Source organism: Equus quagga, chromosome 14 (genome assembly GCF_021613505.1).
Source record: "Equus quagga isolate Etosha38 chromosome 14, UCLA_HA_Equagga_1.0, whole genome shotgun sequence".
NCBI classification, from domain to species: domain Eukaryota; kingdom Metazoa; phylum Chordata; class Mammalia; order Perissodactyla; family Equidae; genus Equus; species Equus quagga.
Window position 1 is genome coordinate 73,339,626 of NC_060280.1, and position 19,837 is coordinate 73,359,462.

At 56.2% G+C, this 19,837-nt stretch overlaps 1 protein-coding gene across 1 annotated transcript; it reads left to right on the forward strand.

Annotated features, from left to right (window-relative positions):
• The first annotated feature begins 3,557 nt into the window (after nucleotides 1–3,557).
• On the forward strand, nucleotides 3,558–19,139 carry ROBO3 (roundabout guidance receptor 3). Its single transcript, XM_046684652.1, has 28 exons — nucleotides 3,558–3,717; nucleotides 6,747–7,073; nucleotides 7,386–7,543; nucleotides 8,018–8,138; nucleotides 8,235–8,373; nucleotides 8,673–8,800; nucleotides 9,087–9,211; nucleotides 10,197–10,368; nucleotides 10,688–10,893; nucleotides 11,111–11,192; nucleotides 11,490–11,655; nucleotides 11,866–12,032; nucleotides 12,572–12,693; nucleotides 12,884–13,109; nucleotides 13,421–13,542; nucleotides 13,787–13,958; nucleotides 14,117–14,302; nucleotides 15,075–15,098; nucleotides 15,180–15,222; nucleotides 15,406–15,545; nucleotides 15,842–16,036; nucleotides 16,205–16,343; nucleotides 16,515–16,727; nucleotides 17,101–17,264; nucleotides 17,393–17,503; nucleotides 17,710–17,871; nucleotides 18,381–18,571; nucleotides 18,895–19,139. The coding sequence occupies exons 1-28, from the start codon at nucleotides 3,558–3,560 to the stop codon at nucleotides 18,904–18,906; spliced, it is 4,173 nt and encodes a 1,390-aa protein (XP_046540608.1). The 3' UTR covers nucleotides 18,907–19,139.
• Nucleotides 19,140–19,837: the final 698 nt, after the last annotated feature.

The window sequence follows — 19,837 nt, forward strand, 5'->3', positions numbered from 1 at the left end:
AAAGCTGGGAAAGAAATATCCCTCTTCCACATCTACCACATAACTCCTGGTCCCAGGCTCTTTTCTGTGGCTCCACCTGAGTAGTTCCCTACACACACACACACATTTCTTCCCACCAGATGCCATAGCCCTGTCAGAATACACTTACCGTCCATTTCTACAGACTCAACTCCTCCTATCCTCCCTGCCTCCTGCTATTCGCTCCTCTTTCTGCCAACTCCCCTTCAAAACCTCCTTTTCTCTTTCTTACCCTTTCTAAAGTGCAGACTGTATTATTAAAGAAATCCTGGAAAAGAAGTAGTCTCCTGAGGCAGCAGAAGAGAGAGGCCCTGAACTCAACTCTGATTCTTTCTTCAGCCTAAGGTGGAAACTTATAAACAAATTGCATGGACTCCCAGACACAGGCCCTCCACTGACAGTGCACATACTCAGAGTGTTTGAGGTGCTGTACAAGCTCCTATAGTCTACAGGTCAGGAAATGGAGGCAGATCCAGTGAGTTACCTGCTCTCTCTAAGCAAGAGGTAGAAGCCAGAGTCGTGTTGGTAATTTGTGGGTGGGGAGGGGCAGGCAGTGAGGAGACGAGTAATCTCCTTCCAGAACTGCCTGTGGGAACAGCCCAGAGAGCAGCTGGACTTGAAAGAGTGCAGGGCCAGTTTCTGGGCTTCCCCTGTGACCTTAAGTAAAGAAGGGAAGGGGAGGAGAGGGCTGAAGAAGAGCAGGGATGTGTGATCCCGGCTGGGCCTTCTCTGCCCCATCCCCTGTCAGGCCCAGGGTTCCAGTACCACTAGGGTCGGGGTAAGGGAGCTCATGCTATGGATGGAAGGTATTCATTCTCCAGTGCACCCCAGGTGAGCACTCCTCTCTCTTTTGGCATTATGTCTGAGTTGGTTTAAAGGGTGAGTATTCTAGAGATACAGGGGAGTACAAAGAAGGAAAGAGCAGACAAAATCAATAAAAAAGGTGGGAAGAGGAAAAAGAGAGTACAGAGAAGGGGTGAAGTGTAGGAGAGGGACAGGAGATTTCGGCCAGCAGAGTCCTGGAAAGGAAGAGAGTGGCCCCAATATTTGTCCAGCCTCCAAACCCAGGATGACAGGCATTAGGAAGCAGGCTTGCCCACGGGCTGAGTTGCAGCCTCCGCTCAGGGAGACCTGAGCAAATACGTCCTGATCCCCACATAAAGGGCCAATTAACTGCGCCGTCTCCAGGAACAAATCCGCTAACAGGGTGACAAGCCCCTAGACGCTGGCAGGCCCTGTGTTTGCTGAGAGGCCAACTGGGAGCAAATCAGGGGATTAGGATGGGGCAGGAGCCACATGGTGGGATGCGGTTTCCTGTCTGCTGCAGCCTTGCCAGCCCCAGAGCAGGGCTGCCAGGATGCTGGATTTCAGTCCTGGTTCAGCCTCTGGTGAGCTGGAACCCCAGTAACTCTGGTCAGCAGGAGGAGAAACAGAGGGCCCCTGAACTGGGAATCTGAAGTGTCAGAGCAGAGCAAGTAGTCCGATTCCTCCTTAACAGACAAGGAAACTGAGGTCCAGAGCGGCGATGTCTTCTAATTGGCAAATTTAGGATTGAAACTCACTTCTGGGTTGGTCATTCCTGAAGGGATATATTTCTGGTGAGGACATACATCCCTTACCATCTCTCTTACCTGAATGAAGCCTGGCCCTAGAGAAAGGGACAGACCTCTAATCCCATCTCATAGTATCCTGGTACTTGAGAAAGAATGTGTCGCTACCCGAACTCGTCCCAGCCTCAAGGTCCGCTCAGGTTCAAGTCGTCCTCGGGGCACCAGACCGCTAGTCCAGCCAGGGCAGGCGAGGTGCTGAAAGAACAGCTCCCAGGGCGCTGCCTCCCCTGGGGCTGTCCCCGCCCTGCAATCCCCAGCACATTTTTGTTTCCAGCCTTGCGAAGTCACGCGCAGAGCTGAGGCGAGGGGGTAGGAGGACACCTAAATGCCCGTTAGTCTGAGGCCCCAAGAGCCGGCGTGTGGACTGAGGGAGGCGTTTTGAGACAAGCTCCCCCCCCCACATCCGACAATGTCTCCGGTTCGCTTGAGCGCTGTCTGCCTGAAATACTCCAGCTGTTGACTCTGCTTATTCTGGGGTCTATGACTGTGTAGCGCCCACCTCTCTGGATCGCGACCTCTTCACCTGCCCCCTTCCCGGTCAGAAGCAGCCGCCCAACGAAGGTGGTCTCATCACACTGAGGCTGACGGCTGAGTCAGAACCCGGGGCACTCAGCCATCAGCAGGGCCTTACCCCAGACAGGAAGACCCGGGTCCCTCTCTTGCTGACACCCCAACACCAACCATCTCCAGCCTAGGAAAGTGTGTGTGTGTGTGTGTGTGTGTGTGTGCGTGTGTGTGTGTGTGTGTGTGTCTGCAGGGGTGGGGGACTGGGAGATCTTCAGGTAAAAAGAACTCCAGAAAAGTCAGAAGCATGCTGGGACTGGGAGGGGGGGTCATGCTCCCCCTACCCTGCCCCCCCCCCCAAGAAGGACGACCTTTGTCAGATTTGAGCAGATTTGCACGAGTTTTCCATCAACTCCATCTCTTCTCTTGCATTTGCCTTTACAGAAACAATATCGCTCTCTTTCTCTTTGTCCCGGACTCCCTAGGCCCCCTTCAGTCTCCTCAAAAAGGTAAAAAAATTTAATGAAACACGTCAGAGCAGAGTAATGCAAAGGTATGCAAATAGATGCGAGAAGTATGCAAATAGGTGCGAGATGCCTGGGTTTCCCTGGGCTTTCCCCTCCAGTTTTATCCCTGTTCTGAGTCTCCTGCAGGAACTACTAGATTAGGGCGTCTGGAGCAGGACTCCCGGATCAAGACGCGCCGCCTCACGCTCTGGCCTCTAGGCGACTGCGGGGCAAAGGGAAATTATTCTCCACCCACCCCCAACTCCCGCTCCAGACCAGCGCAGCCTCCTGCACTTACGCCGCTAAGCCCCGGGACGTGGGAGGAACGGGAGCCAGGGCTTTGAGAGCTAGAGGAGCGGTCTTGCGCTTTGCCTCAGTTTCCTTGAGGGCCGGGACAAGAGAGGAGAGAGTCCTGTTCTAAAGTCAGGCAAGGGCAGAGTCCGACAGAGCCTCGTCCCTCATCTTGAGTGCTTTGAGAAGGGAGGGAAACTCTCCTGCACTGTGCAGAACCCGACGCGGGACTCGGGACTCGGGACTCGGGACTCGGGGCGCGGGGCGGGGACTCCAACTCACGCGCTGCGCGACTCTAGTCTCTGGCCCTGCTAGTGGCCGTCGGGGTAGGGGTGGGAGGGTGAAGGGAGGCGGATTAATCCCTTAATTACGCCGTGATCGACGTGGCACCTGCTTTCCGCCCGCCGGGTCCCGGGGGACCCCAGCACTGGGGCGTGGAGAGAAGGACGAGGGAAGGAGGAGGGCACGCGGAGGCACGCACCGGACCCTGGCGCGCCGGCGGGAGAGCGGCACCGTGGCTGGGGCAGCGCGCAGAGGCTGTGGAGGGGCTTACGGCTCCCGGCCCGCGGGTCTCAGACCCAGGGGCTGGGCCCCGAGCCCCCCGCCCCGGTCCCAGTCGGGTCGCGCCATGCTGCGCTACTTGCTCAAAACGCTGCTGCAGATGAACTTGTTCGCGGACTCCCTGGCCGGGGACATCTCCAACTCCAGCGACCTACTCTTCGGTTTCAACTCCTCCATGACGGCGCTCAACCACAGCCTGCTGCCCCCCGGCGATTCTTCTCTCAACGGTAAGACCTTGCCCCATGGGGACGTCGAATCCGGGGATGGGGGTAAGATGGGAGGGCGGCGTGGAGGGGGAGGCCAAAGCGCTTCTGCCCCAAGGTCCAGGACGGAGGGGCGCCTCCCACGGCCTCCCCGAGTAGTGGAGACCAAGTGATGATTTGGGGCTTTGAGCACCTGAGTGGGGATATCGGCGGGAGGTCGAGGGCTTTACTCCCCACCTCCCCAACCGACCCCCGCCGCCACCCCACGTGAGGAGGACCGTGTTGGTGATGGGCAAGTGACGGAGCTAAGAGAGGCCGGGACCCACAGCAGGGAGGGCAGAGGTAGCCGGCGGGCCTGGGCCAGGCCAGGCCAACTAAGTAACCCACCCAGGTAGCAGGTTTTCCTTCGGGATTCTAAGTTTTCCAAGAACTCACTTAGGACGAGATGAAGAAACCAAAACGTTGGATGTGTTTGCCACAGAGGACGACAGAGACGCCGACCGTTTCAGGGAAACTTAGAAGTTTGCCCCTCAGAGGTGGAACTCACAGCCGGCCCACCCTGGCAGAGCTGCGGCGGGCGGGCAGCGCCGGCGGCGAGGTCGTTACCGCTAATTACGGTGATTAATAAATGACTGAGACAGCGCGCTCTCGCCTAGCGCTGCGGGGTGGCGGCGAGAGCTGACCGCCAGGAGCCTCGGGAGAGGCCCCCATCGCGCCCCCTGCCGGCCGCGTCGGGAACTCCCGCTTTCCCGGACGCCTTTGCCGGTGGTTTCCCTCGGGCTCCTCAGCCCGCATCACTGGGCCTCCACCTACTCGAATGTAGTAGCAAGCACGGTGCTGGAGACTCAAAGGTGGAGAGAAAGGAGACCTGGGCAATGTGTGTGTCTTCGTGTGTGGAGTACTCCAGGTGCTGGAGGAGGAGCCCCAGAGCCCCATTAGCATGGCTATTAGCTATTCATTAGCTGCTGTGAAGCATCTCCTGAGACTGGGAATGACAGGAAAGAAATTCCAGGGAAAGGGGGCCCGCAGCTGTGTCTACAGGAATTAGGGGGAAAGGCCCGAGCAGAAGGGTGTGGTATGTACGGAGGGAGCGGGGAGGAAGAAGATGGGGAATGAGCTGGCATCCTCCAGTCTCCTGACCCTCCTAGAAGCCCAGAAGGTTAGGCACAGAGCCCTTCTCACAGATGCCCCAGACACACCTCTGCTCACCTAGTGCTCTTACAGACTGTTTTCACCACACATGGTCTCATTTAAGCCAGAAAATTTAATGAGGTAGGTAGGGAAATGTTGATGGTCACATTTTGTCGCTGAGGAAACAAATGCAGAGAGGATGAATAATATCCCAATGGTCACAAAAGCAACATACAGCTTGGCAATAACAGACCTGTCTATTTCCATTACATCTGAAGGTCATGTGAAGGGGGAAAAGGGAATATTGGGGCCTGGTAGAATCTGTTTCAGGTGGAGAATGTAGAAGCCAAGATAAGGTAAGGTGGGTCGGGGAGGAAGAGCCCTAAGTAGTGGTAGAATAGCCATATATATTTAGCCTTTCCCCAAGTCCTTTGCATACATGGTGTCTTATGACAGCCCTATCACTACTCACACATTACAGAGAAAGAAACTGAGACTGAGAGAAGTTACATAATTTGCACAAGTTCTTACAGCTAGAAAGTGTCAAAGTCTGAGATTCCAGCCCTAGCTGGCTCCACGCCGACCCCTGAATGATAAGCCAGTCCAGTGTCACTCGCCATGGGGTCTGCCTAAACTGGGACTGGGACTGGGATGGGATGGAGGAGAAGAGTCGGATGAGAAGCGGAGATTTCCATCTGGAAGGGAGGAAATCGAGAAAATTACTCCCTTCCCTAAGTGGAAGGGAAACCCATCTTCTTGTCCCTAACTGGTTACGTCAACTCTCCCCAGGACAGCACCAGCAACCTGGCAACCTGTCCAGCTTTCTCTCTATCATAACGTCTAAGAGTAGGGGCGAGAAATGAAGCCCAATCCCACACCGAGGCCAGAAGCAAGAGGTCCCTGCGGATTTTGAAACTGGGGGGGAGGGACGGGGCGGGGGGGGGGGAGGAGAAGAGCCGAAGCGCGGGGTAGTCCCCGATTACACGAGGATGCAGCGGCGCCTACTGGCCGCCAGGGGCTGCAAATCCACTTTTGATGAAGCTGGGGGTATCCGAGCATAACCGGCTCCTGGATCCTGGAACCAAACTGATTGCAGAAGACGAAGCAAGCAGAAGTCTGTAGGCCAAGTGAGGGACAGGAGCAGAACATGTGGGTGAACGGAGCAGAGTGAACACGGGAAGTAGAGAAATTTCTTTCCCAATGGACGTAGCCTTTCTTGGCTACATCAACGTGTAGAATAATCTGTTGAAAACTATGCACCTCTCAGAAAAGGAGCGTTTACTCACCTTTCCACCATCATTTCGTTCAATTCCTGTGACTTCACAGAACCCTGGAAGTGTGATCACCTGGATGTCCGTAAGAAGCACTCTGTGCCCGTTCATGGACTCTAGGATAAGAGCCCCTTCTAGTCCCAGGTCCCAGCTCTGTCACTCACGTCTTCCCTTTCCTAAGCGACCCCAGGCCGGTCCACGTTCTCCATTTCCCCGACTCGGGACCAGGCAGGCGCGAAGAACCAAGTGTTGGTGCTGGTGCCCCATTCATGGTTGTTCACTGAGCCAGGACGATCTGGGAACCAGTGCAGTGGGGGACAGAAAACCAGAAGGCTAGAGACCGGGTCTACTTGCCAGGCCGTGGCCCAGTCACTCCCCACGGAAACTTGGCAGGAGAGGAGGCGGGTGTCTTCAGGCAGCCTAGAAAGCCGGCCTAGGAGTTGTGTCCTGATTCCGCCACTGATCTGCCCGTCTGTAGGCACCTCCTTTTGAGCCTAAGAACGTGGGGTGTCTGCCCAAACGGAGATATTGGACTCTTTAGAGAGAGCGCGTGGGCAGGGGTGGGCAGGCGGGGTTCTTTTTCTCTCTGGAGCCTCAATCTTTCTCCCAATTTCCCTGTCTGAATGCTCCGCGCCACCTCCCTACTCTCAGGGTCACGAGTCGAGCCGGAGGACGCAATGCCCCGTATCGTGGAGCAGCCTCCAGATCTGCTGGTCTCCCGAGGAGAGCCGGCCACGCTGCCCTGCCGCGCTGAGGGCCGGCCCCGGCCCAACATCGAGTGGTACAAGAATGGGGCGCGCGTGGCCACTGCTCGGGAGGACCCGCGCGCTCACCGTCTGCTGCTGCCCAGCGGCGCCCTCTTCTTCCCCCGCATCGTGCACGGGCGCCGCGCGCGGCCCGACGAGGGTGTCTACACTTGCGTGGCGCGAAACTACCTGGGGGCAGCGGCTAGCAGAAACGCCTCGCTAGAAGTGGCAGGTGAGAGTCTCCACGTCGGCAGCTGATTGCTTCCAGAGCCTGGAGGAGGCGGGAGGGCACGGGATAATCCGGTCCAGAGCCAGCCCCAGTCTCAGCCCATTCAATAGCTTCCTTTGCGACTAAGACCTTTAGTCTCCAAAGTCCCCGCCAGAGGAGGAAGTGGGCCTGGTATTTTCGCACCTGGGGGAGAGTTCGGGTCTGCCGTGATTCATCCCTCCCCGAAAACACTTTACTGATGTCCTCACCCGCGTTATGTCACCCCATACCCTGTTTATTCCCCTGATTATATTCTGTCTGTCGCTCTTTCTTCAGTCCTCCGCGATGATTTCCGGCAGTCTCCTGGGAACCTGGTGGTGGCAGTTGGGGAGCCAGCAGTAATGGAATGTGTGCCCCCCCGCGGCCACCCAGAGCCCTCCGTGTCTTGGAAGAAGGACAGTGCAAGAATCAAGGAGGAAGAGGGAAGGATCACGGTTAGGAACGGTGCCATGGCTGGGGATGTGACTGGGGGCCAGGGCCATCATGAGGGGCAGGGCCATAGGCTAGGGGTGTGGCACTAGTGTCAAAGGAGGAAGGCCTGAACCTAAGGCTCTTGGAGGGGCAGGGAAATAATCTTGGAGGTGATAAGGACAGAGATTTGAGATCAGGGCATTAGCTAACTGGAGGCTGAGAGTCAGCTATTGAGTGAGGGAGAAGTAAGGATGAGTAAGATGGAATTGGTATAAGATAGGTGGGAAGCATGATGCCCCAGCGACTGGTGGGAGGGAGTCTGGGCTGTGGGAGAAAAGATAGATCTGAGCCCCACTTTGGGCAAATCACTTAAGGATACCTTATCTGATAAGCAGATCAACTTCACTGGTCTTCTTCATTGGCTTGCTGTGAGGATCAAATAAATAAACATGCTTTGATAGCTATAAAGGACCAAAGTTACCATTATTACTCTGCAGATCCGTGGAGGGAAGCTGATGATGTCACATACACTCAAGAGTGATGCAGGGATGTATGTATGTGTGGCCTCCAACATGGCAGGAGAACGGGAGAGTGGAGTGGCTGAACTTGTGGTACTGGGTAGGCACACGGAGTTTTGGAGTTATGGGAGTGTGTAGCCTGGGGAGTAAGTGGCTGTGCAGACCCCCTGACTATTCACTCACTCCCACTCCATAGAACGTCCCTCATTCCTGCGTAGACCAATGAATCAGGTGGTCCTGGCTGATGCCCCTGTGGATTTCCCATGTGAGGTGCAGGGGGATCCACCGCCTCGCCTACGCTGGCGCAAGGAGGATGGGGAACTGCCCATAGGCAGGTGAGAAGCCCCTTCCTCCTGCCTTTAAGGAAACCCAACCAGCTCAAGGGCATACCTTGCCCTTGAAAACTGGAAGGCAGACCCCCTCTTACTTGATGACACAGAGAAGTCTGTTCCCCAGAGCCTATGGCCCCTGTCCTACCCAGTCCCCACATCCACTCATGGGTCCATGGGTACCAGCTTCTGTCCCTGTTGAGGCCTACCTTGTCTTTATGTACCCTGATTCTGGTCTGTCCTGGGGAAGAGAGAGGGAGTCTGTAGCTGTGGCCAACCCAGCCTTGGGGTGGGGAGTGGAGCAGGTATGAGATCCGGAGCGACCACAGCCTTTGGATTGGGCGTGTGAATGCTGAAGATGAGGGGACTTACACCTGCGTGGCGGAGAACAGCGTGGGCCGTGCTGAAGCGTCTGGCTCCCTCACTGTTCACGGTGAGGGTCCACCTGGGACTGCCTGCAGCAGGGATGCAATGAGGGAAGATGAAGGATGGGTCGAAGTGGAGAATGAGGGAGAAAGGACAGAGTGGGAGACGTGAGTGGGTCATCTGAAGGAGGATCTCTAGAAGGAGCGAGAGAAGGAGAAAGCTAAAGAGGCTTGGGCAAGAGATGGATATCTGCTCCTACTTAAGCCAAGCTTGGGCTTATCTCTCCTGTTCCCTCAGTCTCTCTTCTTAGTACCCCTGACTCCCTGTTCTTTTATCTCCCCTTCCCTTCCCAGTCCCGCCCCAGCTGGTGACCCAGCCCCAGGACCAGATGGCAGCTCCTGGAGAGAGCGTGACTTTCCAGTGTGAGACCAAAGGAAACCCCCCACCTGCCATCTTCTGGCAGAAGGAGGGAAGTCAAGTAGGTGGCCAGCTCCAAGGGCCTTCCCACTAACTTCTCCTCTGGGTCTTAGCCTCCCTCCTCTATGTTCTGCAAACTTCTCTCTGCAGTTCTGTTTGACCTCTGGTCTTCCTAGAAGCCCTTGCAGGTTATTTGGGAGGATTAAATAAGATAATGAAAATAAAAGGCTTGGAACATATTGAACCCTTTTTAAATAAATGATAATAATACGTTTAGGTGGTAGAGAAGAGTCCAGCATAGTAATTCTTTGGAGAATCTTTCTATCTGGGGCAAGGCTGTCCTGAGAATGTAGCAAATCCAATTAGATCCCTTCTCCTCCAGACCCCTGGGGCCTCGCTTTAACATAGGGCTCTGGAAACCGGACCAAAGCTGCTCAGAGTAGAACATGGCTTCAACTTATAAGGGGTTTCCACCAGAGGGAGCTCACAGTCACCTCTCTTCAACTGCTGCATTTTAATTAAATTCTGAAATGAATAAAAATGCTGATAGTAGTAGAAGGTGGAGTAGGTATCAGTCAGGGGCTCAGCACGGTACTGTTTATCCTGAGACCCAAGCCTGCTTCCCTACCTTCCATGTATCTATCTAATGTAAAAATGTGAAAGCCAGAAAGAAAGGGAAAGGATTTAATGTTTATCATGCAAGGTATTAAAAGAGTTTCATATGATTATTTCGTTTAGTCTTCACAACTATCCTCTAAGAGTCAAATTTGGGGAAATTGAGGCTCAGGAAGGTTAAAAACTTGCTCAGAGTTTCCCAACTAGTAAGTCATGGACCTGGGAAGTGCCCCCCAAAATCATCTCATAATATTCCCTCATTTTTGTAAATAGGATTTTATTTGTTTGCCCAAGGTCACATAACCGGCTAGGGACAGAGTATGAACTAGAACCTAAGAGATTCTCTGGATTCCGGGGTTGATGGGAATGGGGATCTCTCTCTGCCCAGCTGCCCTCTCATTCCCTACCTTGGTTCCTGCCTCTGTCCCCAGGTCCTGCTTTTCCCCAGTCAGTCGCTTCAGCCCACAGGGCGCTTCTCAGTCTCTCCCAGAGGCCAGCTCAACATCACTGAAGTGCAGAGTGGGGATGCTGGCTACTATGTGTGCCAGGCTGTCAGTGTGGCTGGCAGCATCCTGGCCAAGGCCCTGTTGGAGGTAAAAGGAGGTACGTGCCCAAGGAGATAGGGCTGGACCCATGGCCTGGAAGGAAATAATGGCTTCAAGAGATCTGTTTTTCTTGGGTTCTATACAATCATGTCTGCAATGGGTGGGGCGTGTTCCTGAGACATGTTCTTGAAGTTTGGAAATTAGCTGCAGAAGCCGCTAATAGATGGCTGGGCCCAGGCAGAGACTACAGATGGTTAGGGAAACCCCTCTGATCTTGGTGGGCAGGGGGATATGTGAAGGACAGAGAATGAGGACAAGGGGCTGGTTGTCTGGACACAGAATCCTCCCCTGAAGTGCCCAAGTTCTTCCTCTCTCAGCCTCCTTCGATGGACTGCCTCCCATCATCATCCAGGGACCAGCCAATCAGACACTGGCACTTGGCTCCTCTGTGTGGCTGCCATGCAGAGTGACAGGGAACCCACAACCTAGCGTCCAATGGAAGAAGGATGGGCAGTGGCTGCAGGGGGATGACCTCCAGCTCAACCTAATGGCCAATGGTACTTTGTACATCGCCAACGTGCAGGTAAGTCTCACCCCTAGGTCCTGAGTAACTGAGAATGGCCATGCAGTCCACATGCCCAACTCTAGTAAGTACCCACTGGGACTTTAACTCCATTTCTACCCCTGTGCTCTCTCAGACCGCCTAGAACATCCTCCCCATCCTTCAGTATACCCACCTCCACCCCCTCGCCCTACCTCGCTCCCCTCCCACTTTGCCAGTCCTCTACCCTCTCCTGCAGGAGATGGACACAGGGTTCTACAGCTGTGTGGCCAAGAGTTCCACAGGGGAAGCCACATGGAGTGGCTGGCTGAGGAGGCGGGGTGAGGTTTTGCTTTGTTCCCTTGTTTTGCCGGCACCTTTCTCTGAACCTGCTTCAAAGGTAGTCAGTAACTTTCCAACCCCTAGGACCGATTTTATCTCCCAAATGCCATGGCCATGGTGGTGGGGAGGAGGAGGACAGAAGTGGTGCCCTTGGGAGGCAGACAGGAATAGGGGTTAGTTCCCGCTCTCCACTATCACCACTGTCACAGCTCCACAGCTCCTCTGAGAAGGAGGCAGGTTATACTGGGGCCATCCATTTCCCATCTTTCTACTTAAAGATTATCTCCTCACTGCAGAATATTGGGGAGTATCACCAGATCCCCCTACAGAACCCAGCACCCCTCCAGGGCCTCCCTCTCAGCCAGTGGTCACTGAGATCACCAAGAATAGCATTACCCTGACCTGGAAGTCCAACCCACAGGCTGGGGACAAAGTCACCTCTTACGTGATAGAGGCTTTCAGGTATGGAGAAAGTTTTGACTGCAAACCTGGAAAGTTAAAAGCGGGGGAACCCTAAGTTCTTAGGGTCTTTGCTATTGTGGGGAGGGGGTCACCCCAATCCCTCTCTCAGGGTAAGGAGGTAGTAGGGGGCCATAAAGAATGGATAAAATGGAGTAGACAGGTTGGGGGTTCCCTGGCTTACACAACTCTGTTACTTCATTCTCATTGTAGCCAAGCTGCTGGCAACACATGGCAGACAGTGGCAGATGGTGTGCAGCTGGAGACACACACCGTCAGTGGTCTGCAGCCCAATACCATTTACCTATTCCTAGTGCGAGCTGTGGGAGCCTGGGGCCTCAGTGAGCCCAGCCCTGTCTCTGAGCCTGTCCGCACCCAGGGTGAGTAAGGTCAGAGTCCCTAGTTCATCGGTTGACACGTAACAGTACAGAGACCCCCTCTTCTAAAACCATGGCACTGTGGCAGCTTTTTGCTGCTGTGCCAGGTCTGTACTGGTGGCCTGGCGTGGAATAGGAGATCATGCTTCCCTTTCATTGAGGGAACAAAAGAAGACAAGAGAGAGAGAGGGAGATTGATTCAGTCATCTTGGTAGCTCCTTACTTCTGAAACTTTACCCACAGATAATGTGATTATCAGGGCTAGAAGGACCTCGAAGGGGTCATCTTCATGTTAGAGATGAGGACCTGAGGCTTTAAAAGGTGCATATGCAGTTATATAGAAAGACACTCATGTTAGCCGGACACCCTGGCCCACCTCTGAAAGCCATTCTCCTGACCAGCCCCCTCCTGACCCTTGGGTGTGCTCTGGAATACTAAGTAGTACAGTCTGTGGGGCAGGGCAGAGGTAGGACACAAGCACATTCTCAGTCCCGACTCCCTGTCCCTGGTGGCCCCTGCTGAATGGGCTCTTTGGTCAATAGACAGCAACCCATCCAGGCCAGTGGAGGACCCATGGAGAGGCCAGCGAGGACTGGCTGAAGTGGCTGTACGTATGCAGGAGCCCATAGTCCTTGGGCCTCGGACCCTGCAGGTGTCCTGGACTGTGAGTGTGGCATAGGAATGAGGTTAAGAGCAGGGATCGTGATGGGAGATGGAGGGGCCTCCAAGAATGGGTACAGGAGAGTGGGAGGTGAGTGGCTGGGGAAGACTGTTGAGTGGAGGAGGGGCTGGGCCTGGAGGACTTGTGTGGCCCCAGCCTCTCCCTCCGGTGTGCTTTGTCCCATCTCCTACAGGTAGACGGCCCAGTCCAGCTAGTGCAAGGTTTCCGGGTGTCTTGGAGGGTGGCAGGTCCTAACGGGGGAAGCTGGACAGTGCTGGACCTACAGTCCCCAAGCCAGCAAAGTACTGTGCTAAGAGGACTGCCCCCAGGGACCCAAATTCAGATCAAGGTGCAAGCCCAAGGCCAGGAGGGGCTGGGGGCTGAGAGCCCCTTTGTGATGAGGAGCATTCCTGAGGAGGGTAAGGGGGCAGGGCACAGAGCTCCTGGATGGACAAAAGGGAAGAAGGAGTGGGGGAGGATGACAGTTTGCAGAGGGAGAGCGAGGGGGTAGGAGGAAAGGAGGGATGCGGATGACAGTTTGCAGAGGGAGAGCGAGGGGGTAGGAGGAAAGGAGGGATGCGGATGACAGTTTGCAGAGGGAGAGTGAGGGGGTAGGAGGAAAGGAGGGATGCGTCTTGGTTTCCTAAGATGTTAGAACTGGGAGGGAAGGTTGGGGCATGAGGGGCAGCTTGCAGTGACTGTGTCCTCACCATGCTCCACCCTGGCTCAGCCCCCAGTGGTCCCCCCCAGGGAGTGACAGTGGCCTTGGGAGGTGAAGGCAATAGCAGTATCACTGTGTCCTGGGAACCTCCGCTCCCCTCCCAGCAAAATGGGGTCATCAAGGAATACCAGGTACAGGGTTTGAGAAGGGACTGGGTGGGAGGACTACGGAAAGGAGGAAGAGGGAGGGCCTAGGGAGGTGGGAACCTAGGCCTGGCTCTGGGGCTGGGGATGAGGTTAGGAGAGAGGAGGGAGGTTTCAGAGTGTTCTCTCCAGGCTGCATTATGCCTGGCTAAGCCCCCTCTACCATTCAGAGCTTCAAGTTTCCAGTGAGGCCAGAAGTCCATTTCTGGCTCTCTAAACCTGGCCTCCCTAGATCTGGTGCCTGGGGAATGAGAGCCGCTTCCACCTCAATCGGTCTGCGGCAGGCTGGGCACGCTCCGCGGTGCTCCGGGGACTGCTGCCGGGTCATCTCTACCGGACCCGGGTCGCTGCGGCCACCGGCGCTGGCGTGGGCGTAGCCAGTGCCCCGGTGTTGGTGCAGCTGCGTGAGTCCGGAGGGGGGTGGTGGGAGAGCCGAGCTCGGGAATTTAAGGGGGGGGGGGTGGTCCAGGGTTAGCAGTGCTTTTTACGGGGTCCCGAATGGCCCCTTCCTAGCTCTTGGGTTTCCAGACCCCTACTCCCCTCACCTCTCTGACCCCCACAGCGTCCCCGCCGGAAGTGGAGCCTGGGCTCGAGGTGGGCCCGGGGCTGGCGGAGCGGCTGGCGAGGCTGCTGCGGGAGCCCGCCTTCCTCGCGGGCAGCGGTGCCGCCTGCGGGGCGCTGCTCCTCGGGCTCTGCGCCGCCCTCTACCGGCGCCGGAGGCAGCGCAAAGAGCTCAGTCACTACACGGGTGAGAGCCGGGCCTCGGGGTCGGCGCCGGCTGGGGACGCGTTCCGGCGATGGGCAGACGGAGAGGAGGGCCTCGGCCGGGCAGGGCCTGGAGATCCCGCCCTCCAGGGAGGGAGGTGGGCGGGATGCAGAGAGGGAGGGGGAGGGTTCCACGCTCCGTGCGTGGGGGCAGGGGCGGAAAGGAGGGGTCGCACCAGTAGCTCAGCCCCTTGGAGAGGGGCGGGGTACGCATCGTGGACCTGGGAGCAGTCAGCACGGGGGGAGAGGGCGGGGCCCGGAGGGGGCGGGACCTGAGTCCGAGGAAGCAGGTAGGATTTGCCCCTAAGACGCCAAGGGAAGAGTAGCCTTTGCAGTCAGTCTCAGTAAAGCAGGGCCAAGTCTGGAGGGGTAAGCGAACTTCCTGAGGGGGCGAGGCCTGGCAGGAGTGTGGGGGGTGGGGAGCGGTGGCCACAATCCGGGCAATAAATTGTGAGGCGGTGTCTGGGTGGGAAGGCGGAGCCCGCTGAAAGGAGGCTTGAGTTCTGCTGCTCCCTGGTAAGAGGCGTGTCTGGAGAGGTCTGAGGTCTGTTAAATCTGTGGTTCCCAGTTTTGGCTGCACATAGGAATCACTTGGGGAACTTTAGAAAAATACTGATGTCTGAGTCCCATTCCTAGAAATTCCGATGAAATTGGTCCAGGGGGAATTGGGATCAGGGCCAAGGAATGGACAAGAATATTTCTGACCCTTCTCCCCATTTCCCCTCTTCTTTCTCCGACGGGTCTCTTTTCGGAAGCCTCCTTTGCCTACACACCTGCAGGTAAGCCGTCTCTGCCCCATTGGGGTTCAGACCCCAAGTATGGGCTCTTCTCTCACACAGTCTCCCCCTCGTCTCCCCCAGTGTCCTTTCCACACTCAGAGGGCCTCTCGGGAGCCAGTTCCAGGTAATTCTCTTAACTCATCTCCCAGGATAATCTCCTCCACTGAGAGACCGCTCCCTTCCTCTCCAGGCCTCACTGCCTCCCCATGCTGATGGTCTCCCACTTCCCACCACCAAACACAACCATTACTGTCCTACAGCTCCTCTTTTGGTGCTCCATCCCCAACATTCATTTGCTGTCATTCAGGCCACCCATGGGCCTTGGCCCTGCTCCCTACCCGTGGCTGGCAGACTCGTGGCCCCACCCATCTCGAAGCCCCTCAGCCCAGGAACCCAGGGGAAGCTGCTGCCCCAGCAATCCTGACCCAGATGACAGATATTACAATGGTGAGGAGTTCTCATTCCCTCAGGGGCACACTTGGCCCCCACCACCATCCTTTCCTCTCACCCTGCTGGGACAAACTGAAGGGAGCTGAGGAGTCCCAGACTTCCTGAGGTTGGTCAGTCCTTGGGGAGGATGTGAGTTGGGGGAGCCTCTCTCACACTTAACCTTTACCCAAGTTTAGGGTGGGGAAAGAAGTTGATCAGTGGGATTGCCTTTGCCCTCCATTCTCCTGTTGTCCTCTATTTTTCTGTCTCTGCCCCCTGCCTCCTCCCTGGGCCTCCCTCTTTCTCCTCCTTAGAAGCAGGAATCTCCCTTTACCTGGCTCAGACGGCCCGGGGCACTGCCGCCTCTGCTGAGGGTCCTGTCTATAGCACCATTGACCCAGCCGGAGAGGAGCTGCAGACCTTCCATGGGGGGTTCCCCCCAAACCCCTCAGGGGATCCAGGCACCTGGAGCCAGTATGCTCCTCCAGAATGGAGCCAAGGGGACAGTGGTATGACTCCAGTTCCTAACACCCCCATTTTAGCCCTGAGCAGAGTATCCCCAGAGAGTATCCTCTACCCTTCCCCTCTGGGACCTAGCCCAGCACTTCTTCTGACATGTCTCATCACTGCCTGTTTCCTACCTGTATCTTGGTGTGCCTCCATCCTACTCTCCTCAGGAGCCAGGGGAGGCAAAGTGAAGCTTCTGGGAAAAGCTGTGCAGATGCCCTCCCTCAACTGGCCGGAAGCCCTGCCACCACCTCCCTCTTCCTGTGAACTGAACTGCCTAGAGGGGCCTGAGGAGGAGCTGGAGGGCGGGTAAGGATGTGCCCTGCTGCAGATGCCCTGTATGCATGAGACCAGCCCAGGGCCTCCTGCAGAGCGGAGGGCAGAGATGCTGGGAGAGGAAGGGAAGGGGACAACAGGAAGGCCAAGGGGAGGTGTAGAAGCTACTCATTCATCCCTACCCTCCTGCCTCTTTGCCACCAGCTCAGAGCCAGAAGAGTGGTGCCCACCAATGCCTGAGAGGAGCCACCTGGCAGAGCCCAGCTCCAGTGGAGGGTGCTTGGTCCCTCCGTCCCAAGGGGAAACCCCCTCCCCAACACCTTCCTATGGACAGCAGTCCACAGCTACTCTTACTCCCTCACCTCCTGACCCTCCCCAGCCCCCCACTGATATTCCGCATCTCCACCAGATGCCCAGGTAGGGAGATATATAGTACCTTGCACATTGTAGGCCTTTGGTACATATCTATTCAGTGGATGATTGGATGGATGGATGGATGAATCTGGGGTACAGAGGTCTCGTGACTGCATTTCTTGGGGAGAAATGTGGAGGCTGACAAGGTCCCTCACTGCCTTCAGACTGTTTCTCCGTTGGAGTGACTCTGCAAGCTTCCTGGGGCATTTGAAGGACATGGCGTTCCTCATGCTTCACTAGCTTGGGAGCCTTGTGGGGGATGGGCTATGTCTTATTCATCTGAATTTTAGGCTGAGTGGCCAGCACAGTGCCTGGCACATAATAGGTACTTAGTGTTTGCTGAGTAAACAAATGCTGAGGCCTCATGTCATTGCAGGAGGGTGCCCCTTGGGCCAAGTTCTCCTCTCAGTGCATCCCAGCCCACTCTGAGTAGCCATGAAGGGAGGCCTGCTGGCCTGGGTGCTGGCCCGGGTGCTGGCCCCATGGCTTCCCATCACCTCAGCCCGAGCCCTGTCCCTAGTGCAGCCAGCAGTGCCCCAGGTAAGTCTGTAGAACCGTCAACTTGCCCCCATCTCCCCATACCCCCAAAAGCTTGTTTCCCCTCCACCCCCAAGTCCCCTTCCTGACCCTGTCTTACTTGCTCCTCTCCTGGTCTCCTAATGCTACAGGGAGAACCCGGCAGGTGCCTGGGGAGATGACTCCTCCACTTCAAGGGCCCCGTGCCCGAATCCGGAAGAAACCCAAGGCTCTTCCCTACAGGCGGGAGCACAGTCCTGGGGGTGAGGGGGCCCTTGGGCCTGGGAGAGGGTGACAGTAGGGGGAACAGGCAGGAAACCAAGGTTGAGCTCTGCGGGTGGAGGGAGGAGCAGGTAAACCCACATCTCGGCTGTTCGTTCGCAGCCTCTTGGTGCCGGGGAATGGGAGTGGGAGAAAGATTGGTATCAGGAGAAGCAGGAGACTCTGCTGAATACAGGTCTCTCCCCAGACTTGCCCCCACCACCCTTGCCGCCACCAGAGGAGGAGGCAAGCTGGGCCTTAGGGCTGAGAGCAGCAGGCAGCATGTCCTCCTTGGAACGGGAGCGCAGTGGGGAGAGAAGAATGGTGCCGGCGGGGCCCCTGGGGACCCAGTGGGGCACCCACCTGGATGGTAAGGAGGGCCAGGGCAGGATGGAGGCCCACTGCTATGTAAAAAGGTGGGCTTTAGGGCCCACCTAGTAATAATAATAGTGTAGTACAGATGGTGCCATCAATGGACTAATTTTCAACCCAGCTCACCCCTCACTTTCAGCTGGGTTCATGCATTTGATAAACATCAAAGACACTTGTCTCTCTAGCTCTCTGAGCAGAATCCCCTGGAGTTCCCAAATTGTGTCCTTTCCCAGGCCTGAAGCCCAGATGAGAGAAGAGTGGGGGCTGGATGTGCTGCCCCTCTTTTCCCAAGGCTCTGCTTGGGAGTGCCCTACAAGTTTCTGAGCACGTTTAATGTCAAGGCCATGTGCTGGGCACTCTGCCTCTCCTCAGCCCCTGGGATGGCTTGAGCCCTCTGCCTGCCCTCAACTCTTCTTCCGGTGCTGGGATTATGGTTGGGGTGGCATCGTGGGTGAGCAGAGGTGTTCTGTCCCCTGGGCCCAGCTGCCCTTCTCTCTTGTGCTGCAGAAGAGGCCTGGCTCCCTTACAGTCGACCAAGCTTCCTGTCGCGGGGCCAGGGCACCAGCACCTGTTCCACAGCTGGCAGCAACTCTTCAAGAGGCTCTGGCAGCTCTCGGGGCTCGCGGGGCCCTGGACGCAGTCGGAGCCGGAGCCGGAGCCGGAGCCAGAGCCAAAGGCCAGGACAGAAACGTCGAGAGGTGGGGCCTAGGAGTCTCACAAAAACGAGAGTGGAGGGCTAGGCAGGGTGGGCCAAGGGGTGACAAAACAGGAAGGTAGAGAAGGGCTTGTGGGGGAAGTGTCAAAAGGAAAGGACCCAGTGAGTGAGGGAGAAGGGAGGAGTCCTGGAGCACGAGGGAGAACGAGGGACAAAGGGTGAAGAGAAGGTGACACAGAATAGAGGAGCTGGGCTCCCATAGGAGAACTGGGTCGGGAGAGAGGCTGATGTGAAGAGAGGCACGGCCCCTCCTGGGGCCTCTTTGCCCTGGGCCAGAGCCTTGCAAACCAGCCTCTCTCTCTCTAGGAACCACGATGACCCTTGATTCGAATATCAGGAATGCCAGGAGGAAGGGCTTGTCCCTGGGCCAGGAGCTTCTCCCCCTGGTGAATGAGGGGGTGAGCCAAGAGGAGCAGGGAGGATCTCTTCCCTCCTGGCAGTGATGCCTGGGGCTCCCTGAGGGATTGGCTTAGAAGCCAGAGAGCCAGCTCTTCCCCTTCCATCTCTTTCTACCATTTGTGAACAAAGGCAATAAAAAGAGTCTGAACCGAGCCCTGGGCCCTGTGTGTCTGGTTTCATGCAGAGGTCAGGAGGAAGGGGGCTGCTGGGGTCTGCGTATCAATGCACATGAGTAGCTTCCACTTCCTTTTGAATGTCTCCTGTCAAAAGCACTAGGCGAGGCCAGGGGCTAGGAGACAGCGACCTGTCCTGCCTCCTGAAGGAACTGAAGCCCACTGTGCCCCCAGGTACAACCAGAGGGACTTTCCAAATAACCAACAGTGAGAAGGAACTTGTCCCACCTTCGGAAAACCAAGCCAAGTCCTCTCTTAGGGCCCTCTTCTGGGGCATATGCATTCTCCTGTAAGGAAATATGCCCGTCGCAATAATAATTTTTAAAAACTCAAAGAAAGGAGGAGCTGATGGGGCAAACCCCGGCCAAGAAGGAAAAACAAGGCTTTTCAGACCCCTGACCGCTCACAAAGGGGCCAGGTGAGGCCCAGATATGATTCTTTTGGCTGGCAGAGAATTTTTAAAAATTTTGGACGTGAATGCGGTAGTCCCCATCTCTGCCACACCCACAGCCCACACCACTGACTGGTTACCTGAGGTTTGTTTCCTTCTTGCTCTCCCCTGCCTCAGGAACTGCCCTGGGCCCTGAGGGGATGGTCGCTGCCCCCAAGCCCAGGCTCTGACCCCTCCTGCCACTTTGACCTAAGTGAAACTCCTTGTTTCTCCCTCAGTCTGGCAA